General features: G+C 44.8%; 1 protein-coding gene across 1 annotated transcript in view; it reads left to right on the top strand.

Moving 5' to 3' along the window:
* Nucleotides 1-26,792, top strand: part of PGPEP1L (pyroglutamyl-peptidase I like) — a 49,797-nt gene extending 23,005 nt beyond the window's left edge. The window contains 4 exon segments of the mRNA XM_015143167.3: nucleotides 23,538-23,660; nucleotides 25,363-25,589; nucleotides 26,336-26,483; nucleotides 26,485-26,792. Coding sequence (XP_014998653.1) covers nucleotides 23,538-23,660; nucleotides 25,363-25,589; nucleotides 26,336-26,483; nucleotides 26,485-26,556 — 570 coding nt within the window. The 3' untranslated portion in view covers nucleotides 26,557-26,792.
* Nucleotides 26,793-27,140: the final 348 nt, after the last annotated feature.

The following is a 27,140-nucleotide window of genomic DNA, read 5'->3' as shown; positions in this document are numbered from 1 at the left end:
TTGTTTTGTTTTCTTGATTAAAATGAGAAAGCCTCAGGCGGGGTGCGGTGGCTCATGCCTATAATCCCAGCACTTTGGGAGGCTGAAGCAGGTGGATCACTTGAGGCCAGGAGTTTGAGACCATCCTGGCCAACATGGCGAGACCCTGTCTCTACTAAAAACACAAAAATCAGCTGGGTGTGGTGGTGGGTGCCTATAAACCCAGCTACTCAGGAGGCTAAGGGATGAGAATTGCTAAAATCTGGGAAGCAGAGGTTGCAGTGAGCCAAGATCATGCCACCGCACTCCAGCCTGGGTGACACAGCAAGACTCTGTCTCAAAAAAGAGAGAGAGAGAGAGACAGAGAAAGCGTCAGATAAAAATAACCAGAATGAGGAGGAAGGGAGACCTCAGACGTGTCTCTAGTTTACAGAGATCTCACCTATGATAGCCACCAGCTCAGTGCCAACTGTGTCCTGGGCAACCACTTCAATGAGTTGTCTGAACATTGGCCTGCATGGTTGGATAACCCAAATGCGCTTTCCCATGACGTCTTACACCTCCTTTTTTTCAGTCTGGTGACTGTAGTGTGAGCCCACCTTGTCTGGGAAGAGAAGTAACCAAGTAGTGATGCACAGTTCATGCTGGCCTTGGAACAGCATGAAATAGGACTGTCCTTGCATTCTCACTTTGAAATGACACAAGAATCCACAAGAATATGGGGACTGTGTGAGCCCATGGCAAAGAGCCTGTGCCCTGGGTAGAAGGCTTGCTCTGATAGCCCCAGCCACCTGCATAAGGGGCAGCACTCCAGGGAGCTCCTAAGGATCGAGGCGAGTGCAGATGGAACCCACACCTTGGTGGAGGAGACCCCACGGTCCATGTGCATGGACAGAGTCTGCTGTGGCTTCACAGTCCTCCCCACAAACACCATGCTCTTAGAAAACACTCAAGGAGACATATTATTCTGCTTATTTGGAGAAAAGTTTGCTATTCACAGACAAGTGAGTCATATGTTTAGTTCTAGCTAAACCCCAAATCCATTCCCACATTAACAGGAAGACAAGCCAGAAAAACCAGACCAAGATGATAGATCTTTCAGAATGACCCCCACATTTTCCCCAGGTGTTACTGTGGGTCCCCCTACTTCCTACATGGCCCCCCAGCAAGTCTAGAGTCCTCACCCTTTTCCAGGGTGCTAAACAGAGCAGCCTCTCCAGCTTGTGTCCTGTTTATTTTTTTAGAGAAATTTTTATTTAAAAATACATTTATATGTACAGAAAAGTTATGAAGATAGCACAGAATGCATATTCCTCAATTCTTTGCATTATTTACCTTGTACGTTAGTATGGTGTATTTGTCATAAGACAGAACCAGTATGAATATATTACCATTACATAAAGTCCATAGTTTATTCGGGTTCCCTCAGTTTCCCCTAATGCCTCTTTTCTGTCCCAGAATCTCACCCAGAACACCACTTTCATAAGTCCTCGAGTTTCCGTAGGCTTGTCTTGGCTGTGGCCATTTCTCAGACTTTCCTAGTTTTTGATGACCTTGATGGTTTTGAAGAATCTGGCCAGAAATTTATAGTTTGTTTCTCAACTGGGATTTTTCTGCTGCCTTTCTCATGATCAGACTGAGGTTAGCGGGAGGAAGATAGAGGTAAAGTGTCATTTTCATCCTGTCGGATCAAGGGCACACAGTATCAACACGACTTAGCACTGTCCATGATGACCTTGACCGTACTTGGTAGAGGGAGGGTTTGTCGAGCCTCTCTACCATACAATTACTCTTTTTTTTTTTTTTCAGACAGAGTCTCTCTCTGTCGCCCAGGCTGGAGTGCAGTGGGGGTGATCTTGGCTCAGTGCAAACTCTGTCCCGCAGGTTCAAGTGGTTCTCCTGTCTCAGCCTCCTGAACAGCTGGGACTATAGGCACATGCCACCATGCCTGGCTAATTTTTTTATTTGTAGTAGCAACGGGGTTTCACTCTGTTAGCCACGCTGGTCTCAAACTCCTGACCTCAGGTGATCTGCCCACCTCGGCCTCCCAAAGTGCTGGGATTACAGGTGTGAGCTACTGTGCCCGGCCGCCATATAGTTACATACAGTTACTTTTTGTCCCCACTTCTATCCTGTACTCTTTGAAAGGAAGTAACTCTATGCAGCCCACACTTGAGTGGGGAGTTCCTCTCCGCTTCAGGGCAGAAGAGTTACATCAGTTATTGGGAGTGCACGTGCGTGACAGAGCTGACTCCTCCTCCTGGACCCACTTACTTATTTGTTTACTTATTTATGTAGTCATTTCTTTAGATCAGGATGGACTCATGAATATTTATTTCTCATATTTTGGCCTATGGCTTGTTTCCTTTGGAAAGTCTATCTCCTCCTGAAACCTTTTCCTCCTCCCTCCTCCCTTTACTATCTTGGGACAATGCCTCCCTGATCATTCAGGTTTCTCTGCTCCAAGGGAAATGGCATGAGTCCATGCTTTGATTTTATGGCTGTGTGTTTAGCTGTATTGAAAGTTAGACTAAGTTGGACACTTTTTATTTATTTATTTATTTATTTATTTACTTATTTATTTATTATTTTCATAAGTTTTTGGGGTATAGGTGGTATTTGGTTACATGAGTAAGTTCTTTAGTGGTGACTTGTGAGATTTTGGTGCAGCATCACCCAAGTAGTATACACTGAACCCAATTTGTACTCTTTCATCCCTCACCTGCTTCCCACCCTTTCTCCTCAAGTCCCCAATGTCCATTGTATCATTCTTATGCCTTTGCGTCCTCATAGCTTAGCTCCCACTTGTGAGTGGAGCTCACAAACACCACATAACGGTGTTTGGTTTTCCATTCCTGAGTTACTTCACTTAGAATAATAGTCTCCGAGGCAGGCAGATCACGAGGTCAGGAGTTCGAGACCAGCCTGGCCAGTATGGTAAAACCCCATCTCTATTAAAAATACAAAAATTAGCTGGTGTGGTGGCGCTCGCCTGTAGTCCCAGCTACTTGGGAGGCTGAGACAGAAGAATTGCTTCAACCTGGGAGGCGGAGGTTGCAGTGAGCCGAGATTGTACCACTACAGTCCAGCCTGGGTGACAGAGTGAGATTCTGTCTCCAAAAAAAAAAAAAAAAAAAGAAGAAGAAGAAGAAGAATAGTCTCCAAACCCATCCAGGTTGCTGCAAATGCCATTAATACATTTCTTTTAACGGCTGAGTAGTATTCCATTCTATCTATATACCACAGTTTCTTTATCCACTCATTGATTGATGGGAATTTGGGCTGGTTCCATGTTTCTGCAATTGCAAATTGTTTGGCACTTATTAAATAACCACACTACTTTTATATAGAAGTCTGTGCTGTGTTGCTATGTGCATGTCCTCCTGTTCTTGTTCTCATCGCCTATCGTATTTTATTGATGCAAAGAGCCAGGTGTTTTTTGTTTTTTTTTTGTTTAATTTTGGCATCCTGAAATCAGATGAATCTCACAGTCAACTGCATCTTACGCTTTGTTACAGTTGAGCAGTACTTTTACTATCTTGCTGGTTCCTAAAATAATGCTTGGTGTTCCATCTCTGGGACTTAGATTTGATGAAATCCATCACGTCCTTCCTGGGTTATGCACTGTATCAGCATGGGAAACATTCCAACCTGTTTATCTTGTTTCACAGAATCCAGACCAGAATCTTGAGGGCATTAGGGCTATATTTGTACTGCCGTATATGTAATAAAAAATGTATCCTGCAGCCAGTCGTGGTGGCTCACACCTGTAATCCCAGCAATTTGGGAGGCCAACGTGGGCAGATCACGAGGTCAAGAGATTGAGACCATCCTGGCCAACATGGTAAAACCCCATCTCTACTAAAAATACAAAAATTAGCTGAGCGTGGTGGCACATGCCTGTAGTCCCAGCTACTTGGGAGGCTGAGGCAGGAGAATCGCTTGAACCCAGGAGGTGGAGGTTGCGGTGAGCCCAGATCATGCCACTGCACTCCAGCCTGGTGACAGAGCAAGACTCTGCCTCAAACAAAAACAAACAAACAAACAAATAAACAAACTCTCTCTCTCTCTCTCTCTATATATATATATATATATGTGTATATATATATCCTGCAACACACACAGCCTAATGCCAGAGAAAAAGACACAAGTAAGTGGGGCCCTGGAAATCAGGCAGGTTACTTAGGGCAGCAGAATGTCTAATTGGGACTGGGATTCAAAAGACAAATCTTAGTTCTTTTCCATTTTAAACAGTTTTTTGGGGAAGAAACATAAAAAAGGGAAGTCTACTGGGCAAACCTTTTCTCATCTCCATCCTCACATCCACTTCCGCTATACAAATCTTGAAAAATGTCAGCACTACATTACAGATGCCAAACCTGGGATTCCAAAATCCAGTAGGCCCGCCTGGGCCTGCAGGCTGTGAGCCAGTTTGAGATGCCATTAATCAGATCCCTGGACTCTACACTGACATCTGTAATCACAGATGATTACTCCACACCCCAGACCAACCTTGGGAAGTTGCGCCTCTCAGGGGTGCCCCCGATTCTCCCAGTTTTGGGTTCCACTCTGGGCCCCAGTGCTCACACGTGGCACCTTCTCTCTCAGCAGGGAAGCATGTGTGCTGCTGTGTTTCCTCTCTTGCAGGCATTTGCAAAACTATCTAGACAGGGACTAATGAACGGAAAAGATCTCTGGAGGTGAAATTTCAGGCACTGGGTCCCCTAAAGATGGGGAAATGGTTGGAGAGGCACAAGATGCAGTTTGGGCAGCAGCCCTCAGCCAGTAGCCTACTGGGCTCACCCTATTTTTTGCCCACTTGTAAGACTATTCCTGACCTTTACCTCCCTTGGTAGCTGTGTTCTAGAGCTCACAATGTGGAGTCAGAAAGTCATGTAGAAATTAGGTATTAAGCATTCAATGAACCTTGGTCAATAAATAAAGAAGACATAATAGATGTAAACATTCATGCTCCTAATAGCAGTGCTTCTAAAATACATGCAGCAAAAACTAATAGAACTGCAAGGAGACTAGATAAATTCCCAGTTAATAGTCAATGATTTCAGTACCCCTCTCAATAATGGACAGAACACATAGACCAAAAAGGATACAGCAGACTTAAACAACACTACCAACCTACTAGACCTCATTGACATTTACAGAACACTCCACCCAACATGGAACACACTCTCATATGTGCATATGGAGCATTTGCCAAGACAAACTACACCCTGGGCCATAAAACAAGTCTGAATAAATTCAAAAGGATTCAGGTCACATAAAGTATGTTCTCTGGCCACGATGGATTTTAATTAGAAATCAATAACAGAAAGACATCTGGAAATTTCCTAAATTTTGGAAACCAAACAAGATACTTCTAAATAAGCCAGGGATGAAAGGAGACCTAAAAAGGAAATTAGAAAGCATTTTGAAATGAATGAAAATTACAACATATCAAATTTTGTGGCATGCTGCTAAAGCAGAACTTAGAGGGAAATTTATAGCACTAAACAATATTATAGAAGAAGAAAGTTCTCAAATCAGTGACTTTGATTTCTATCTTAAGAAACTAAAGAAAGAACAAATTAAACTCAAACTAAGCAGAAGAAAGGTAATAGTAAAGATGAAAGCAGAAATCAATGAAGTAGCAGAAAGATAATAATAGAAATCAAAGAAACCAAAACCCAAAAGTTAGTATTTTGAGAAAATTAATAAAGTTGATAAACCTTCATTTAGACTGATCAAGAAAAAATAAATAAAAGGAGAAAAAGAGACCATTCCTGTTAACTTTTAAATTTATTTACCATGGCCTGGCCTCCAGGCCTGGTTCCATACTCAAACTACTCTCATCAAAGTCACTACACACCTTTTTTTTTTTTTTTTTTTTTTTTTTTTTTTTTTTTTTTGCCATTTTACTTGACCTCTCAGGGGTCCTAATAATCCTTCTGATGGATACAGTATTGTTGTACCCATTATACAGTTGAGGAGCATGAGGCCCAAGTTGACTGGGACCTCCCTGTTCTTCCTCTTATTAACTTGAAAGGTTGCTATGATAATTCAGTGAAATAAAATAATAATCTGTAAAAATTTATTATCTTTACTGAAATTTTCATATCTTTACTAATGTCTCTGAGATGCAGCAAGTGAATATAATGTACTCATGAGCTTCCCTTACCAAGACCATGCCCTCCTCCAACCAGCTCACCATGCTCAGGCCTCAGCCACCAGAAAATTCTGGAGTGGCCACTGCCCCTCCTTGCCTCTTCTGTTCCTAGGAAAACATCTATGTTTTGATTGTTCTGGGTTTGCAATACAGCATTTATATGGGAATAATTGCCATCCATAATGACTTCTCTTCAAGACGCCTCAAGTGTTGAGACATTTTCAGCAAACCAGCAGCTTAAATACTGTTAGGCTTCAGATTTTATTGTTGTGATGTAGAAAATGACTTTTAGATTGTGATTCCATAGAGCTCTAGAAGGCTTTCAGATATGGAAAAGAGTACGCTTAGTTAAAATCCCGACTTAATTATTATCCCTGAGGGATGTTAGCATGAGCTAAATGATTTACTATGAATTTAGTCTTCCTTCAGAGCAAACTTTTTAGTCAGGTTAAAAAATGTTGGTGGGGGAGGGTGATGGTGAAAGCCATAGTTTTCTTAAAATTGTGGTAAAATATATATAACATTTATGTATAACATTAAATTTACCATTTTAACCCTTTTTAAGTGTACAAGTAAGTGGCATTAAGTACATTCACATTGTTGTACAACTATCATTACTATAGTGTCCAGAACTTTCCATCGTCCCACACTAACACTCTGTATTCATTAACAATAACCCTCCATGCCTTCCTTCCCCCAGTGTCTGGTAATCACTATTATGTTCTTTCTCTAAGAATTTGACTATTCTAGATATTTCATATAAATGAAATCATACATTTGTCTTTCTTTTTTTAATCTGGCTTATTTCACCATGCATCTTTTCTTTTCAATTTTTTCTTAATACATAATAATTGTGCATATTATCACCCAGGCTGGAGTGCGGTGGCATGATCTTGGATCACTGCAACCTCCGCCTCCTGGGTTCAAGCGATTCTCCTGCCTCGGCCTCCCAAGTAGCTAGGATTACAGGCATGCACCACCATGCCTGGCTAATTTTTGTATTTTTAGTAGAGACAGAGTTTCACCATGTTGGCCAGGCTGGTCTCAAACTCTTGACATCAAGTAGTCTGCCCGTCTCGGCCTCCCAAAGTGCTATAATCACAGGTGTGAGCCACCATGCCCAGCCAATTATACATATTCATGGGGTACAAGTGATATTTTGATACATACATACAATATGTAATGATTAAATCAGGGTAATTAAGATATCCATCACTTCAAACACTTATTTCTTTGTGCTGAGGACATTCTAAATCTCTTCTAGCTATTTTGAATGTACAATAAATAAATGTTAACTCTTGCCACCCTACTATGCTATTGAACACTGGAACTTATTCCTTCTATCTGACTGCATTTTTGTATCCAATAACCAACCTCTTTTCATACTTTCCTCCCCCTCATCCCTTCCCACCTTCTGGTAACCATCATTCTACTCTCTACCTCCATGAGATCAACTTTTTTAGCTTTCATATATGAGTGAAAATGTGTAATGTTTGTCTGTCTGTGTCAGGCTTATTTCACTTAACATGATGACCTCCAGTTCCATCCATGTTGCTACAAATGACAGGATTCCATTCTTTTCATGGCTGAATGATATTCCACTGTGTATGTATACCATATTTTCTTTATCCATTCATTCATTCATGGGCACTTAGGTTGATTCCATATCCTGGCTATTATGAATAATGCTACAAAAGACATGGGAATGCAGATATCTTTTTGATATACTGATTTCCTTTATTTTGATATATACCCAGCAGTCAGATTTCTGGATAATATGGTCCATCTCTTTTTAGTTTTTTTTTGTTTTGTTTTGTTTTGTTTGAGACAGAGTTTCGTTCTTGTTGCCCAGGTTGGAGTGAAGTGTGTGATCTTGGCTCACTGCAACCTCCGCCTCCTACGGTTCAAGCAATTCTCCTGCCTCAGCCTCCCGAGTAGCTGGGACTACAGACGTGCACCACCACACCAGCTAATTTTTGTATTTTTAGTAGACATGGGGTTTCACCATGTTGGCCAGGCTAGTCTTGAATTTTCAACTTTAGGTGATGCACCCCCTTGGCCTCCCAAAGTGTTGGGATTACAGGCATGAGCCACCAAGCCCGGCCTGAATTTATCAATTCTAACAATTTTTTTGGTGGAGTCTTTAAGTTTTTCTAAATATAGCACCATGTCATCTGTAGACAAGGATACTATAACTTCTTCCTTTTCAATTTGCATGTCTTGTATTTCTTTCTATTGCCTAATTGCTCTGGTTAGGACTGCCAGTACTATGCTGAATAAAAGTGGTGAAAATGACCATAACCTTGTCTTGTTCCAGATCTTACAGGCAAGAGTTTTACCTACTTAGTATGACGCTAGCTGTGGATTTGTCATATATGGCCTGTATTGTTTTGAAGTGTGCTATTTCTTTTTTCTTTTTTTTTTTTTTTGAGACGGAGTCTCGCTCTGTGGCCTAGGCTGGAGCGCAGTGGCTGGATCTCAGCTCACTGCAAGCTCTGCTTCCAAGATTTACGCCATTCTCCTGCCTCAGCCTCCCGAGTAGCTGGGACTACAGGTGCCCGCCACCTCACCCGGCTAGTTTTTTTTTTTTTGTACTTTCTAGTAGAGACGGGGTTTCACCATGTTAGCCAGGATGGTCTCGATCTCCTGACCTCGTGATCCGCCCGTCTCGGCCTCCCAAAGTGCTGGGATTACAGGCCTGAGCCACCGTGCCTGGCCTGAGGTGTGCTATTTCTATACTCAGTTTGTTGAGAGTTTTTATTATGAAGTGATGTTGAATTTTATTGGATGCTTTTTTAGTGTCTGTCAAAATGATCATCTGGTTTTTGTTCTTGATTCTGTTAATGTGATGTATCAGGTTTATTGATTTACATATGTTGAAGCATTCTTGCAATCCCTCAGAAAAATCCCACTTGATCATGGTGAATGATATTTTTTCTTTGAGACGTAGTTTCACTCTTGTTGCCCAGGTTGGAGTGCAATGGCACAATCTTGGCTCACCAAAACCTCCACCTCCCGGGTTCAAGCGATTTTCCTGCCTCAGCCTCCCAAGTAGCTGGGATTACAGGCATGTGCTACCACGCCCGGCTAATTTTGTATTTTTAGTAGAGACGGCGTTTCTCCATGTTGGTCAGGCTGGTCTCGAACTCCTGACTTCATAAGATCTGCCTGCCTCGGCCTCGCAAGGTGCTGGGATTACAGACGTGAACCACTGCGCCCAGCCAGTGAATGATCTTTTTGATGTGCTGCTGAATTCATTTTGCTAGTAATTTGTTAAAGATTTTTGCAGGTACACTGGCCTGTAGTTTTCCTTTTTGCTGTGTCCTTGTCTGGTTTTGGTTTCAGGATAATGCTAGTCTCATAGAATGAGTTTGTAAATACTCCTTCCTCATTAATTATTATTATTATTATTATTATTATTATTATTATTTTGAGATGGTGTCTCGCACTGTTGCCCAGGCTGGAGTGCTGTGGCGTGATCTCGCCTCACTGCAACCTCTGCCTCCCAGGTTCAAGTGATTCTTCTGCCTCAGCCTCCCAAGTAGCTGGGATTACAGGTGCTGGCCACCACGCCCAGCTAATTTTTTTGTATTTTTAGTAGAGATGGAGTTTTGCTATGTTGGCCAGGCTGCTCTCAAATGCCTGACCTCGTGATCCACCTGTCTCTGCCTCCCAAAGTGCTGGGATTACAGGCCTGAGCCACGGTGCCCGGCCCCTCATTAATTTTTTACAATAGTTGAGTAGAATTGGTATCAGTTCATTCAGTGTTTGGTAGAATTCAGCAGTGAAGCCATTAGGTTCTAGACTTTTCTTTGTTGGGAGACTTTTTATTACTGATTCAATCTGTTAGTCATTATTGGTCTGTTTAGGTTTTTTATTTCTTCATGGTTCAATCTTGGTAGGTTTATATGTCCAGAAATTTATTTGTTTCTTTTTTTTTTTTTTCCTTCTCTTTTTTTGAGACAGGGTCTTGCTCTGCCACCCAGGCTGGAGTGCAGTGCCATGATCTTGGCTTACTTCAGTGTCAACCTTCTGGGCTCAAGCAATCCTACCTCAGCCTCTTGAGTAGCTGGGATTACAGATGTGCACCAGCAAGTCTAGCTAATTTTTGTATTTTTTAGTACAGACAGGGTTGTGCCATGTTGTCCTGGTCTTGAACTCCTGGGTTCAAGTGATCTGCCTACCTTGGCCTACCAAAGTGGTGGGATTACAGCCATGAGCCACTGTGCCCAGCCTATTTCTTCTGTATTTTCCAATTTGATGGTTTACAGTTGTTCATTATATGTCTGATGATCCTTTGTATTTTTGGGGTATCAATTTTAATGTCTCCTTTTTCGTATCAAATTTTAGGTATTTGGGTCTTCTCTTTTTTTTCTTAGTCTAGCTAAAGGCTTGTTGATTCTGTTTATCTGTTCTAAAAACCACCTATTCATATCAGCAATCTTTTGTGTTGCTTTTTTGTTTCAGTTTTTATTTATTTCTGCTCTGATCTTTATTATTCCTTTCCTTTTACTAATGTGTGGTTTGGTTTGTTAGTGCCAGTTATATTAGGTGCATCATTAGGCTGTTTATTTGAAGTCTTTCTATCTTTTTGATGAAAGCACTTGTTGCTATAATCTTCCCTCTCAGAGTCATTTTTGCTATATCCCATAGGTTTTGATATATTGTGTTTCCATTGCCATTTGTCTCAAGAAATTTTTTAATTTTCTTTTTAATTTCTTCATTGGCTCATTTATTGTCCAGGAGTATGCTGTTTAATTTCCATGAATTTGTGCAGTTTCCAACATTCCTTCTGTTACTGATTTCTAGTTTTAGTCCACTGTGGTCAGAAAAGATACTTGATATAATTTTAATTTTTCACGATTTGTTACTTGTTTTGCGACCTAACATACGGACTATTCTGGAGAATGATCCATGTGCTGTTGAGAAAAACGTGTATTCAGCTGTTGGATGGAGTGTTCTGTAAACGTCTGTTCCTTCCATTTGGTCTAGAGTGCAGTTTAACTGAAATGTTTCTTGGTTGATTTTCTGTCTGGATGATTTGTCCATTGCTAAAAGTGGAGTATCCAAGTTTCCTGCCATTATTGGTTGCAGTTAATCTCTCCCTTTAGGTCTATTAATATTTGTTTTATATATTCAGGTGCTCTGGTGTCAGGTACATATACATTTATAATAGCTATATCCTCTTGCTTTATTGATCCCTCTATCATTATATGATGTTCTTCTGTGTCCTTTTTTTCACCGTTCTTGACTTAAAGTCCATTTTATCTGATATAAGCATAGCTACTCCTGCTGTTTTTCGGTTTCTGTTTGCATGGAATATCTTTTGTCATCCCTTCACTTTTAGTCTGTGCATATCTTTTTAGGTAAAGTAATCTCTTGTATACAACATATAGTTGGATCTTGTTTTATATTTTTCAAAATCCATTCAGCTACACTGCACCTTTTAATTGGATAATTTAATCCATTACACTCAAGGTTATTATTGATAGGCAAGTGTTTACTACTGCCATTTTGATACTTATTTTCTGGTTGCTTTGTAGAGCTCTTCTTCCTTTCTTCCTCTCTTACTATCTTTATTTGTGGTTAAGTGCTTTTCTCTAGTAGAATGTTTTTATTTCATGCTGTTTATTTATTTATTTATTTTTGAGACGGAGTTTTGCTCTTGTTGCCCAGGCTGGAGTGCAATGGTGCGTGGCACGATCTCAGTTCACTGCAACCTCCACCTCCCAGGTTCAAGTGGTTCTCCTGCCTTAGCATCCCAAGTAGCTGGGATTACAGGCATTTGCCACCACATCCGGCTAATTTTTGTATTTGTATTTGTAATTTAGTAGAGATGGGGGTTCACCATGTTAGTCAGGCTGGTGTCGAGCTCCTGACCTCTAGTGATCCACCTGCCTCGGCCTCCTAAAGTGCTGGGATTACAGGTGTGAACCACCATGGCTGGCCCATGCTATTTATTTTTAATGTATCTCTAACAGGTTTTTCTTTTGTGATTACCATGAGGCTTACAAAAAATTTGATAGTTTTAAGTTATTTTTAAATGATAACGACTGAACATTGATTGCAAAGAAAAGTATCAAAAACAAATTCTACAATTTAACACCACCCTTCACCCACATTTTGACTTTTTAGTGTTTCAGTTTTATCTTTTTATGTTGCCTCTCTCTTAACCAATTGTAGTAATTATTGTTTTTTATAGTTTTGTCTTTTAGTCTCATACTTAAGACATACATGATTTACTTAACACAATTACAGTATTAGAGTGTTCTGAATTTGTTTTCTTACTTGTGCCAGTGAGTTTAATACCTTCCAAAGTTTTCTTGTTACATGGTAGTATCTGTTTCTTTCAAGTTGAAGAACTCTCTTTAGATTTGTAAGGCAGGTCTGGCGTTGATTTCCTCAGTTTCTGTCTGGGAAAGTCTTTATTTCTCCTTCGTGTTTGAAGGATAGCTTTGCTGGCTACAGTATTGTTGTTGGTGGGTTTTTTTTCCTTCACATTTTGGGGTTTTTTTTTCTTTTCTTTCTGTCTTTTTTTTTTTTTTTTGAAACAGAGTCTAGCTCTGTCATCCAGGCTGGAGTGCAGTGGTGCTATTTCTGCTCACTGCAAGCTCCACCTCCTAGGTTCAAGTGATTCTCCTGCCTCAGCCTCCCAAGTAGCTGGGTTTACAGGCATGTGGCACCATGCCTGGCTAATTTTTGTATTTTTAGTAGAAATAGGGTTTCACCATGTTGGCCAGGCTGGTCTCAAACTCCTGGCCTCAAGCAATCCACCTGCCTCAGCCTCCCAAAATGCTGGAATTACAAGCATGAGCACCATGCCTGGCCCCTTCACACTTTGAATATAAAATACCACTCTCTTCTGAACTACAGAGTTTCTGCTGGGAAATCGTCTGAAAGTCATATTATGGCCCTATTTTTTTTTTTTTTTTGAGACGGAGTCTTGCTCTGTCGCCCAGGCTGGAGTGCAGTCGCACTATCTCAGCTCACTGCAAGCTCTGCCTCCCACGTTCACGCCGTTCTCCTGCCTCAGCCTCCGAATTGCTGGGACTACAGGCGCCTGCCACCACGCCTGGCTAATTTTTTTTTGTATTTTTAGTAGAGAAGGGGTTTCACTGTGTTAGCCAGGCTGGTCTCTATCTCCTGACCTTGTGATCCACTCGTCTCAGCCTCCCAAAGTGCTCACGATTACAGGTGTGAGCCACTGGCGCCCGGCTGATTATGGCCCTATTAAACATGATACCTTTCTTTTCTCTTGCTGCTTTGAGTATTCTTTCTTTGTATTTTTTGCTAGTTGTATTATGATGTGCCTTGGGAAATTATTCTTTTAGTTGAATTTGATTGGTGATCGCTGAGCTTCCTGTGCCTGGATGCTGTTGTTTTTCTCCAGATTTGGGAAATTTTCAGCCCTTATTTTTTTTAAGTATTCTTTCTAGGCCTTTTCTCTCTTGTCTCCTTCAGGAATTCCAATTATGCGGAGATTAGTTCTCTTGATGGTGTCTCATAATTCTCATTGGCCTTCTTTGCTCTTTTTTATTCTTGTTTTTTTTTCTTTCTTCGCTGATTGGGTAACTTCATATGATCTGTTTTCAAGCACTCTAGTTCTTTTTTTCTGGTTGACCAAGTGTACTGTTGAAACTTTCTGATAAGTTTTTTAGTTCACTTATTGCATTATTTGTTTCTAGGATTAAAAAATTGTTTCTATTTATTTGTCAAATTTCTCATTTTGTTCCTGGATTGTTTTCCAAATTTTATTTAGCTTTTTATTCATAGGTTTTTTGTGATTCCCTGAACTTCTTTAAGAGAATTATTCTGAACTCTCTGTCAGACACTTCACAAATACTTAATTTGGGGGAGGTCTATTGCTAGGGCTTTGTTGGTTTCTTTTGGAGGTGTCATATTTCCCTGAATTTTTACATTCCTTGTGTCTTTACATCAATACCTGTGAACTTGAAAAGACAGCCACTTCTTACATTTTTTCATGTATTCTTTGATGTTAGATCTATTCTTGTTAATATCAGAACTTAAACACTGACCTGTTGTTTCTTCCCTTTCTAGGGAGGGCTTATAGTGAGTAGCAGAACTAAAATACTGCAGTAAACTTGTTGCTCTGTCATTGTTTCCCAGTCTGAGGAAGACATACAGTGAACACTGGAACTTAACACTGCTCTGGAGCGAAACCACTGCCCAGCCATTGTTTCCCAGTCTGGGGAAGACAAGCAGGCACAGGAACTTCATTCCAGCCTCTAGGTTGTTTCAAGGCCAGGGGAAGCCTCCACATGAACATCTGGGCTTTATGGAAAAATCTAACTAAAGATTCAGACCTTCCCACCAATTATTGTCTTTGCGATGCTATGGTACCAGCCAGGCTCTTTAATGTGGTGTCCTTGATGATTTGAGTGCTGCGTAGCCACCAAGATTGACATGCCAGTTTCTGTGATCAGTGCCCCATTCTTTGTCCCCAATGCATCCCAAGTGGTTCAGCCCTCCTGGCACTCCCAGTGGTTCCCATGGAATGGGACTGGAGTAGGCTTCTTATGAAGATTCCCAGACTGGTGGGAAGATTGAATGTTCACCTCCAATTCCCTCCTCTCCCCTCAGCAACCACAGGTCTAGGGAAATGCTCTGTGAGTGATACTGTGCTGGCTTAGGGGAGGGATACCACAGTCTGAAAAGACCAATTCTCTTACTGGTTGCAGCTTCTCTTAACTCTGTGGGACCAGAGGGTTTCTCTGTTTCTCCTTTTTGTTCGGATTTATTTAGGTGGCATTCTTGTCTTTAAATAGTTTCTAATGGTATTTTTGTGGAAGGAGTGGTGCCAGCGGATCTTCTCTTCTGTCATCCTGTTGATGTCACTCTCTATAAATCTTTATTTTTTCCACGTTTGCCACTGAACTTGGGCACCTTCCCTATCCCATGGCAATGTTCTCTGTATCTGCCCCTTCCTCACTCTCCTCTGTCCTGGTCACCACTTTGTCTTTAGCATCTAGCATGGGCCTAGCACATGGTAGAGGCAAAATTAATATTTGTGGAAGGAATATCATTGTTTTAAAAAGTTTATATTTCTGAGGAAGCAAAAACATGCGTCTTACTTTTAACAACATGTGTTGTTCTTTTTTCCAATTACAAAAAACCTCTAAACACCAAAAAGAAACATTTTAAAAATTAGATTGTAATTCACCATCTAAAAATAACTCTGAGTATAGTGCATTTCCTCACAATATTTATTATAATGCTCTGTGTCAGCTGTCGATGGCTGCAAATTAAACCAATCTGAAACTTAGCAGTATCAAAAAACCCACCATTCTCTCTCCTGGCTCTGTAGGTCCACAGGGCTCAGCAGGGAAGTTCTTCTGCTTATCTTTCTTTCTCTTTTTTTTTGAGACGGAGTCTCGCTGTGTCTCCCAGGCTGGAGTGCAGTGGCATGATCTCGGCTCACTGCAAGCTCCGCCTCCCGGGTTCACGCCATTCTCCCGCCTCAGCCTCCCAAGTAGCTGAGACTACAGGCGCCCGCCACCACGCCCGGCTAGATTTTTGTATTTTTAGTAGAGACAGGGTTTCACCATGTTAGCCAGGATAGTCTCGATCTCCTGACCTCGTGATCCACCCGCCTCGGCCTCCCAAAGTGCTGGGATTACAGGCTTGAGCCACCGCGCCCGGCCTATCTTTCTTGGGGCTTTCATGTGGTTGCAGTGAGATGGAGGCAGAAGGTGGAGTCATGGGGGCTTGACTCAGGTGTGAGGACAGCAGGGCCTGTCCCTTGCCCTGTGATCTCTCCTTGAGGTCTCCACAGCTGGGTAGGGAAATGCAGAAGCTGCCAGGACTTCTTACACTTAGGCCCCAAGCTGGCTGAATTCTGTTGCCTAAAGTGAGTCATAGGCCAGCCCTTTCTTGCACAGCCTTTTCCTGCAGATCCTTCTACCCTTCATCCTTCAGGCCTTTTACAACACTTCCTACATCATCACCTCTTTGAGGATCCTCAGTCATTTCCAAAGTGGGGTTTTCAAGGTGATCCATTGGGGTATAGGAAAAAATACAGTATTAGGATTTCCATTTCTATGTTTTTTAAACTGTGATTTAAAAACGCACAATATAAAATTTATGACCTAACCACTTTAAAGTATATAGTTCAGTAGAGTTTATATTCAGATTGTTATGCAACAGATCTCCAGAACCTTTTATCTTGCAAAATAAAAACTGTACCCATTGAATAATGCTTCCCCATTTCCTCCTCTTTGCAGTCGGTGGTAACTACTATTCTGTTTCTATGAATTTGACTATTTTAGGTACCTCATGTAAGTGGAACCATACAGTATTTGTATTTTTGTGATTGGCTTATTCCATTTAGCATAATATCCTCAAAGTTCATCCACACTGTAGCACGTGACAGGATTTCCTTCTTTTTTATTATTTATTTAGTTTTTTGAGATGGAGTCTCACACTGTCGCCCAGGCTGGAGTGCAGTGGCACAATCTTGGCTCACTGCAACCTCTGCTTCCTGGGTTCAAGCGATTCTCCTCCCTCAGCCTCCCAAATAGCTGGGATTACAGGCACGTGCCACCATGCCCAGCTGCTTTTTGTATTTTTAGTAGAGATGGGGTTTTGCCATGTTGGCCAGGCTGGTCTCGAACTCCTGATCTCAAGTGATCCGCCTGCCTTGGCTTCCCAAAGTGCTGGGATTACAGGCGAGAGCCACCACGCCCCGCCGGTTTCTTCTTTTTTAAAACTGAATAATGTTTCATTGCATGTATTTACCACATTTTATCAATTTATCTGTTGATAGACACTTGGATTGTTTCCACCTCCTGGCTATTGTGAATAATGCTGAAGTGAACATGGTGTGCAAATATCTCTTTGGGATCCTGATTTCATTTCTTTTGGCCACATACCCAGACGTGGAATTGCTGGATCATAACGTGGTTCTGGGTTTAATTTTTTGAGGAGTCACCATATTGTTTTCCACAATGGCGGCACCGTTTTACATTTCTACCAACAGTGCACAAGGCCTCCGATTTCTCAACATCCTCACCAACAGTTGTTCTTTTCTGGTTTTTGATAGTGGGCATCCTAATGGTATGAATTTCTATAGTTTTAGTCTATAAAACATAAGAAATTAACGTTCGTCAGTATGTCATAGCTGGACTGACATTGACACTATGCCTTGCCTTGTGTGTCCTTACCTCCCTGGACAGCATGGCTTCCTGGGAGGGGGATCCTTGCACTGGTGGGGAAAGGGATGCTGTGGTGATAGAGAGGTCCTCCCTCTTTGATTCACTTCTAATTTATTACAAAGTGTTTCAGCCCAGTTAATGGGTTTCAGGATTATATTATCCTGTTTTAATTAAACTAATCCTCAAATGATGACCAAGGAATCCTCACAAAAATGACCTAAAACAAAAAAGAAGAAGAAGACCATAATACAAATCTGGGCAAACCATGAGGAAACAGCTGAGTGGCACTTCTACCACTCACAGGAGCTCTGTGTCAGCCCATTTCAATAAAAAAACAATGACAAGCCGAGAAGCTGGCCAAAAAGGAAGGAACTAAGAAAACCACTTAAAATATAGATTTACATCCATTTATTAACCAGAGGCTCACTTGAAGTGTGTATTGTGCCTTGAGACATCAAGACATGAGCTAATGGCAATGTGCGTGCATGCACACATGCTTATGCACCCTAGAATATTTTTATTAACAGGGACAAGTGATCAAAAATATTTGGAGACAACCACTCCAGATAGAGGATTGGGAATTATGGCATTGCTGTTTTTCCTTCCTGGATTTTTCAGGGAAGACCAACCCGGCAGTTTGGAAGAATGACCTAAAGGATACTGGGAGTGGGTTGGGTTAAGCGTCACATCTGGAAGACGGAACTTGGCATCGTGAAGGAAGAGAGTGATCGTTAACTGGCATTCCAGGATTTCCCCACTTGTGAGAGCTGTGATCAGGCCTAAATGGTGGACCCCCACTGTTGTGGTAGCATCTCCTGTGTGGCTGCTTCCTGGAACTCCTCTGTTCTTTTATATGTACCCTCAGCCAGGCATGGTGGCTCATGCCCGTAATTCCAGCAATTTGGGAAGCCAAGGCAGGAGGATCACTTGAAGCCAGCAGTTCGAGACCAGCCTGGGCAAAAAAGCGAGACCCCATCACTAAAAAAAAAAAAAAAAAAAAAGAATTAGCTGGGCATGGTGATGCACACCTGTAGTCCCAGCTACTTGGGAGGCTGAGCTGGGCGGATCACCGGAGCCCAGGAATTTGAGGTTGCAGTGAGCTGTGATCACGCTGTTGCACTGCAGCCCAGGCAACAGAGCCAGACCTTGTCTCCAAAATCAATAATGAATAAATAAACGTACCCTCCCTAGACCTCAGTCTCCTTCTCTGTAGAATGGGGACATCATCAGCACTTCATCAAGAGGGTCGTGGCGAGGTGTTTGGCATGGTGCCTGCACACAGTAAGGGTCCTCCAGAGATAGCTAGTAGGATTACTGGACTATTTTGAAACCCTTCTTTTTAAAACCAGAGATATGGTACATACACATTCATTATAAAAATCTTATGAAGAGTATAGCAAGAAACGGGAATCAGCCCCAGTTCTTCCCTCAGGGGATGACCATTTCAGTCTTGCTCCATTTCCATCCATGGCTGCAGGCAACAGTCTGAGACCCTGATTTTTTTTTTTTTTTTTTTTTTTTTTTTTTGAGACGGAGTCTGGCTCTGTCGCCCAGGCTGGAGTGCAGTGGCGCGATCTCGGCTCACTGCAAGCTCCGCCTCCCGGGTTCACGCCATTCTCCTGCCTCAGCCTCCCGAGTAGCTGGGACTACAGGCGCCCACAACCGCGCCCGGCTAATTTTTTTGTATTTTTAGTAGAGACGGGGTTTCACCGTGGTCTCGATCTCCTGACCTTGTGATCCGCCCGCCTCGGCCTCCCGAAGTGCTGGGATGAGACCCTGATTTTTAAACTTCTTCCTTCTCCAGGGCTTTCCCATGTCAATCAATGCTTTATACGTCGTTTTTAATGGCTGCCTGCTGCTCCCCTGATGGCTGTCCTACACCTTCTCCCCTCCCTGCTCTGCCTGGCCTCCTCTCATCTCTCGTGCTCCTTTTCCTGTGCCTGGTGAGCCTCTGGCTCTGACAGTAACTTCTGTCTTCACATGGAGCTTCCAGCCTGGATGGTGTTGGAGGCCAGGCCTGGGTCTCAGCTACATGGGATGGCTCCCAAATCCCAGGTCCCTTCCAACCCATCCGGTGAAAAGGAACACATTATCTCTCCCTCTTCCATTGTCACCCTGACCTCCCTTCCACAACACATACCCCAAAACTCTCAGCCAGAGCTTAGCACAGAGACTGCAAGCAGTAGGTGCCTCATCCATGTCCCATGACTGATGGGTAGAAGATAACATGAAAAGAAAGAAGGAAGTAAAGAAGAAAAGGTAGAAGGGCAGGGAAAGAAAGGGGAAGAAAGGATGAAAAAAAGGAAAAAAAGGAAGGAAGGTCTTCGCACATACTTTCAAGCCTCACTGTTCTTGCTCTGTGGATAGTTATTTTGCTGGGGCCGGGCACGGTGGCTCATGCCTATAATCCTAGCACTTTGGGAGGCCAAGGCTGCAGGATCACTTGAGGTCAAGAGTCTGAGACCAGCCTAGCTAACATGGTGAAACCCTATCTCTACTAAAAATACAAAAATTAGCTGGGTGTGGTGGTGGGCACCTGTAATCCCAGCTACTCAAGAGGCTGAGACATGAAAATCACTTGAACCCGGGAGGCAGAGGCTGCAGTGAGCCGAGATGGTGCCACTGTACTTCAGCCTGGGTGATAGAGCAAGACTTTGTCTCAACAACAACAACAAAAAAAGTTATTTTGCTGGAAGACTCCTACTGATCCTCCAAGCCCTGGTCACAGAGCCTTCCCCTCATGCAGCCCTTCACCTGCATGGCCTCGCTTACCTTTGTCAAAGTCCTGTTATTACTGTGATGCACAGATAGGGAAACTGAGGCTCAGAAAACTACAATGAGTTGCCCAAACTCTCACAGCAGTGAGGGGAAGCAGGGGGGCTTGGTCTCCTTCTCTCTCACCCTGAGTCCTCACCCTCAGCTTCTGTAGCCCAGCCCTGCCCGCTTCTAGTTCACATATCTCCAAGATCACGAGCCTCCATCATGGATCCATGAGCTGAGGCTGCATTTCAGGCTCTCAGGGAGTTTTCTGGAACAATTCAATAAATGAATGCATTCATGCATTCTGGTGCTAGCCCCGAACTCATATTTGATAAGAGAAGACTCAGATCTTGGAAAAACAGCAACTGTTTTTCAACACCAGCTGGTGCCACAGCCTCAATGGATTTGAACAAATTCAGAGAGCAACTGGTGTCTTTTTCCTTCCTTCAGTTCCCTTTGTTAAACTGCCATGTGTTCCTGGCAACTGGATTTCGGGAGACGTGGAATTCAGAAGAAGTGAGAGAAAGAGGCCAAAGGCAGGGCTCTCTGCTTCCTCGGGACCTTTGTAGGTGGGGAGGTTCACGCCTTTTCGAGGGACTGTGGGCTGGGCACACAGCGCCCTGCTGAGCCGGCTCATTCCTGCAGCTTCAGCAATGCCCTGGATTTCACTCTGCGGACAGTGGTTTCACCGGCTCTGTCCTCCCTGTGTTAGCACAAAACACTCTGAAATTCTAGCCGAGAAAGTGTGCCAGTTCAGAAAACACAAAGCCCTGGCTCTCCTAGGTCTGCATGGAACCGACATGCCCTTTGCTAAAACAACCAGCCCTTCTTGGCAGAAAGAGTGGCTGCAGCCCGCGGCCCGCAGTCTGCTTGTGCAGAGTGTTCTCTCTGCTTCCGACCGGCCCCGGGCTCATCAGATTCTAATAAATATCACTTTCTTTTCTTTTCTTTCTTGTTTTTTTTTTTTTTTTTTTTTTTTTTTTGAGATGGAGCCTTGCCCTGTCGCCCAGGCTGGAGGGCAACAGCGGGATCTTGGCTCACTGCAACCTCTGCCTCTTGGGTTCAAGCGATCCTCTGGCAGAGCTGAAGGGGACCCCAGCGTGATGGCTTCCTGTCCCCACTCCTTGAAGTGTGCCCCCTCCATGCCCAGCCTCACAGGTACCCTCAGGACAGAAGGCCCAAGATGGATGGCGGCACAAGACCTAGAATGCAGGGTTGCCTGGAGCCCCTTTGGTCTGTCTGGGCCTGGAGAGGTCCACTTGGAATTGCAGCCCCTTCCTCCTGGGCCCCACAGCCCACTGCCCTGTGCTTACCCGGCCCTCCTTCTTGCCTCCCACCATCACAGTCAGGCCAGTGATCTCCCCGCCAGGGCCCCAGTGGGGATGCTGGTCTTGGCATTGATTTTTGGAAGAGAACAAAGCTTGAGCTGGGGAGGGAACTGAGCAGGTGTCTGGAGGGTGGAGCAGAGCCCTGCAGGGAGGCTGAGCTGATCAAGGACAGACCCAAGATGCCAGAAACTGGCCACCCCACTCCTGGATGAGGCAGCCCAGGCAAAGCCTCATCTGGGCATGTCGTCCCCACCTGGCTCTGCAGCATCCGGGTAGACGTGACTCCTCTGAGGCCTAGGCAGGGGCCTGGAACTTCCTATCTGGGATCTTGGGACAGGCCAGACAGACTGGCTTGGCCATTATCTGTCCGAGAAAGCATTCTCCCGAGTGCCCTGAAATGCCAGGAAAGTAGTCAGGAAAAACAGAGGCGTAAATTGAAAACCATCTTGATGATAAGCATAGCTCCTGGTGCTGGGAAAGGGCTGGGCCTTTTGGAGATGGTGTTACGTTCCTGATGTGACTTTTACCAAGAGTGAAACGCACAGCTCTAAGCTCTTGCGCTGCTTCTTTTCTTCCTTGCCAAATGGGGCTCCACAGCCCCTCACCTCCTCCCCGTTCCGTCTCTCTCTCTGAATCTCTCTCTCTCTCTGTCTCTCTCTCTGCGTCTCACCTAACCTATAGGTTTTGCTGCCCAGACATGGCAGTGTCCTCCCAGAAGCCTGTCTGTGAGCTCTAGACACACAACAGCCAAGAGGCCAGCCTCCTTGGGCACTTCAAACTTGGCAGGACCCCAGTCACCGGCATGATATCCCCAGCCAGCTCTGCCTTCTCCTCTATCCCCTTAGGAAGCAGCTCTGGCTCATTAGCTTCTTGAGTACATTTCCATGGCTCCCAGTTGTCCTAAGAATAAAGTTCACACTGAGCTAAGCTCTCAGTCTGGCTTCCACAGACTGCCCTGGTGTCTGTTCCCAGCCTTCCCTGGTGTGCAGTACTCCCTGGCACTGGAGGTGGGTGGAGGTGGTGGGTTCCTTGTCAAAATATCTGCGGATGCTGTTAGAGTCCAGGGGTGCAAAATGTCCTGTCCTGAGGCACGCAAGACACACGGAAGAAGCCTTCAGCCTTGCCAGGAACACCAGGTCACGCCAAGTTCCCCAAAGGCCTCAGGTTCTTTTTTTTTTTTTTTTTTTTTTTTTTGAGACGGAGTCTTGCTCTGTCACCCAGGCTGGAGTGCAGTGGCGCCATCTCGGCTCACTGCAAGCTCCGCCTCCCGGGTTCACGCCATTCTCCTGCCTCAGCCTCCCAAGTTGCTGGGACTACAGGCGCCCGCCACTGCACCCGACTAATTTTTTGTGTTTTTGGTAAAGACGGGTTTCACCGTGTTAGCCAGGATGGTCTCGATCTCCTGACCTCGTGATCCTCTCGTCTCGGCTGGGATTACAGGCGTGAGCCACTGCGCCCGGCCACCTTTTTTTTTTTTTTGAGATGGAGTCTCGCTCTGTCGCCAGGCTGGAGTGCAGTGGCACGGTATCAGTTCACTGCAACCTCTGCCTCCTGGGTTCAAGCGATTCTCCTGCCTCACCCTCCTGAGTAGCTGGGACTACAGGCACGCGCCACCAAGCCCAGCTAATTTTTGCATTTTTAGTAGAGATGGGGTTTCACCATGTTGGCCAGGATGGTCTCGATCTCTTGACCTCATGATCCGCCTGCCTTGGCCTCCCAAAGTGCTGGGATTACAGGCGTGAGCCACTGTTCCCGGCCAGGCCTCAGGTTCTGCTGATGTCTTCTGCCCTTGCAGCTTCCTCCGCCTGGCATACTCTTCCCCAGCGTCTCCATCTGGCTCACTCCCGCCTGTCCACAGACCTCACCTGCATCCCCTTGGCAAACATGGCTGTCAGACGTGCCTCTCTTGTGTTCCCTCCTAGATAGGTGCTGCTGTGTGCATTTGCCTCTTGGGTGGGAACTGTGACTCTCTTCTTGGCTCCTTGCCACTTTGTGGCAAGTCCACTTTGTGGCCACTTGAGGGCAAAGTCCAGGCCACGGGAGACCCCAGAAGTAGACCCCAAGGATTGGGTTTTCAGGGACGCCTGGTGCCCCCCCACCATTAGCTGAGGCAAGTCCACCTGCTGCTTTCCGCAGGAGCTCTCCAAGCTGGGCCTGGGGAATGACACAGTGGTGCAGCTGCGGACTCTGGAGCTGCCTGTAGACTACAGGGAGGCTAAGCAGAGGGTCACCGGAATCTGGGAAGATCATCAGCCACAAGTAAATGATGGCGGGAGGCAGCGGGGCATGGGGCTGGCGATGTGGTGGAGCTGGAGCCTGAGACCCCTGGGCCCTGGTTCTAGGGTTGATGGTTGAGGGGCACCCCGTCCCCAGGCCCCACCAGTCCTGCAAGGTCCCAGCTGATTGTGTAAGGTTCTGGGTCTGTTTGTAAAAGTTTAAGCCAAAATATGGAGTAGGTCTTAATAGAAAATCTGGAGAGAAAGGAGGAGGAAAAGAAATGGAAGTATTATTCCCAGCCAGGACTCAAAAATAGTTTCCACCTAAGGGAGAGGCCCTTGGGTTGGGCCCCATCCATACCCATGAGGGGCAGGTAGGTTTGAAGGTGGGCATGAGGCAAGGACCTCTGTGCCCAGGGAACGACTGGGAGGGTGGCCAACCTGGGGGAGGCCCATCTTCATAGCACCCAGCCCATTTTATCTGGACATAATTACTGTATATAAAACAGGTATACCCTCACCCCCCCAAAAAAAATTCCCCAAACAAGGACCAGATGATGAGGTTAATAAAACATACACTATCAAGGCTGGGCATGGTGGCTTTCGCCTGTAATCCCAGCACTTTGGGAGGCTGAGGCAGGTGGATCACAAGGTCAGGAGATCGAGACCATCCTGGCTAACATGGTGAAACCCCGTCTCTACTAAAAATACAAAAAAAATTAGCTGGGCATGGTGGTGGGTGCCTGTAGTCCCAGCTACTCGGGAGGCTGAGGCAGGAGAATGGCGTGAACCTGGGAGGTGGAGCTTGCAGTGAGCCAAGATAGTGCCACTGCACTCCAGCCTGGGCGACAGAGCAAGACTCCATCTCAAAAAAACAAACAAACAAACAAAAAAATACACTATCAAGCCATTCAGACAGTGCCCCAGATGTTTTGATAAAATACTTGGGCAGCTATTTTTCTAAAAGGAAAAATAATCAGCTTTAATAAATTCTAAGATTTCATTGGACTGCTATAACTTCCTTTATTAAGTTTCATTTTTAAAAAAGATGCAGGAGGTGGGCGCGGTGACTCACACCTGTAATCCCAACACTTTGGGAGGCCGAGGCAGGCGGATCACTTGAGGTCAGGAGTTTGAGACCAGCCTGGCCAAGATAGTGAAACCCTGTCTCTACTACAAATACAAAAATTAGCTGGGCATGGTGGTGCACCTGTAGTCCCAGCTACTCCGGAGGCTGAGGCAGGAGAATCACTTGAACCCAGGAGGCGGAGGTTGCAATGAGCTGAGATGGTGCCATTGCACTCCACCCTGGGTTATAGAGCCAGACTCTGTCTCACAAAAATAAAAATAAATAAATACATACATAAAATAAAATAAAATGATGCAGGTTTCCACCAAAACACGAAGGCTCTGCCTCACCACTTAACCAGCTTGCCTCTCCTCCCTCCAACCCTCCCCCTACAAAAAGAGAATACATTGCCCTGTAAGAATAATTTGAAGTAAAAAGTATTTAAATGTAAATGCAGCACGAGTTTTTATTCAGCCAAAAGAATCCAGCTATTTTTCTTTCCAGCCATATTAATTAGGAGACACTAGTGGGGGATCCTGGGGTTTCCCAGTGGATTTGGGGTTTGAGACGTTTGGCACGGAGCCGGGCTAGCTAAAGGAGTGGCCCTCCTGCACATTTGGTGAGCAGCGTGGGCCTCATTTTCCTGGGGTCTCTCTGCTGTTGCCTGTTCACATAGCTCGTCGTGCATGTGGGCATGGACACCTGCGCCAAGGCGATCATTCTGGAACAGTCTGGCAAGAACCAAGGCTACCAGGACACCGACATCCGGGGCTTCCGGCCAGAGGGCGGCGTGTGCCTACCTGGCGGCCCAGACATGTTGGAGTCAGGGGTCTGCATGAAGGCAGTCTGCAAGCACGTAGCTGTGGAGGATGTCGAGGTGCTATTTTCTCGAGATGCAGGCAGGTATGCTCTGTGGGTGTTTGTTAGGCCCCTGAGCAGGTAGGAGAGAAGCAATGGCCTTCGGCATCCCCCCAGCCTCCAAGAAGCCATCCTGTACCATCCAGCCGGCCACTTGGCCATGCGGCGCTGCCCCCAGATCGCCCCTCTTTGCTGCGTGCAGGTCAGCACAGTTGCTAACACCTTGCCTGGGGGCTCGTTTGTGAGACCTCCCTGTGGAAACATGGTCTTTGGTGTGTGGATCTAGGAGAAGAGATGGGAAGGCAGACTTCAAGAGCCACTAACATTTCGTGAATGTTTTCTAATTTTGATTTTTGGGGTGACCGAAGTTGTGAGTTAACTATGTTGATGTAGCCCCAGATAAAGATTGATTTACCTTTGTTTCTCCAAGCTCTGATCCCCAGTAGGTAGTTTCCCCTTTCCCCAAGGAATGAATGAGTAAGTGACTCAGGAAGACATGAATGACAGGGATTCACTGGGATGCCGGTGTTATGGACTGGTTTGTGGAATATCTAAACCCTTTCTGTCTTGGTCACTTGCTGGTCATGAGATCATGAGGCCAAGAGCCAGCTCTCCCCACCTCATCCCCAGCACGGTGTTCTTTCTGAGGTGAAACAACACAACTTAAGTCTCCCTTGGGTGTCAGTCCTCCCTCCTCAGGCTTTGTGGGTGTTGCATTGCCCCTGCTGCTTATGTTTCACTGAGGTTAGAGGCTGGTCCAAGAATTAATGTGGCATTTCCTGTGGTTGCAGATACGTCTGTGATTATACCTATTACCTCTCTCTGCATCATGGAAAGGGCTGCGCGGCACTCATTCATGTCCCTCCACTATCGCGTGGGCTCCCAGCCAGCCTGCTGGGAAGAGCCTTGCAAGTCATCATCCAGGAAATGCTGGAAGAGTGTGGGAAAGCCCGAGTGCAAAGCCCGGTTCGAAGAAAACTCAACCATGGTGCTACCAGCCAAAGGGAACTGACCGGGGCATTGCTCCTTTAGAGAAGATTAAACGTTTCAATCCTGTGTGTAGCATTCAGCTGTGCATTGAGAAACTTTTTCAAAAATTGCTTGTAAGACAAAGAGGGGGAAAAACTTTTTGTGATTTTGTTGGGCTACTTTATTGTCGGGAGAAAGAACACTCTGAAAGGTGGACATTTCACTGGATGAACTAGCTTCAGTTACGGTTTTCATGACAATAAAATGAAATCCAAGTCATCTGTTTTCTTGTAAAAATCTACACAGTGGGTCTATGTGATCCTGCCCAGACTACGGGGACCACAAACCTGTTTTGGAGAGGCTTACAGAAGCATAGAGACAGCCACTGCTCCAGGGGCCCCATTCCTTGCCTTAGAGCTTGTGTGTCCAGGTCCTGGGTAGCCTTGAAGCCACTGAGGCTCTACTGTATGATTTCTCTGTCTCTGTGTTTGCCCCTTTTATTACTTACTCATTTTAATAATTTTCAAGCTTACAGTTCAGTAGTATACAGTACATTTACTTGTTGCACAACCGTTACCACCATCCATCTCCAGAACTTTCTCCTCATCCCAAACCAAAACTCTGTAC

This window comes from Macaca mulatta, chromosome 7 (assembly GCF_049350105.2).
Source record: "Macaca mulatta isolate MMU2019108-1 chromosome 7, T2T-MMU8v2.0, whole genome shotgun sequence".
NCBI lineage: Eukaryota > Metazoa > Chordata > Mammalia > Primates > Cercopithecidae > Macaca > Macaca mulatta.
Note: the sequence above shows the minus strand (reverse complement) of the source record. Positions and strands in the feature narration are given on the sequence as shown.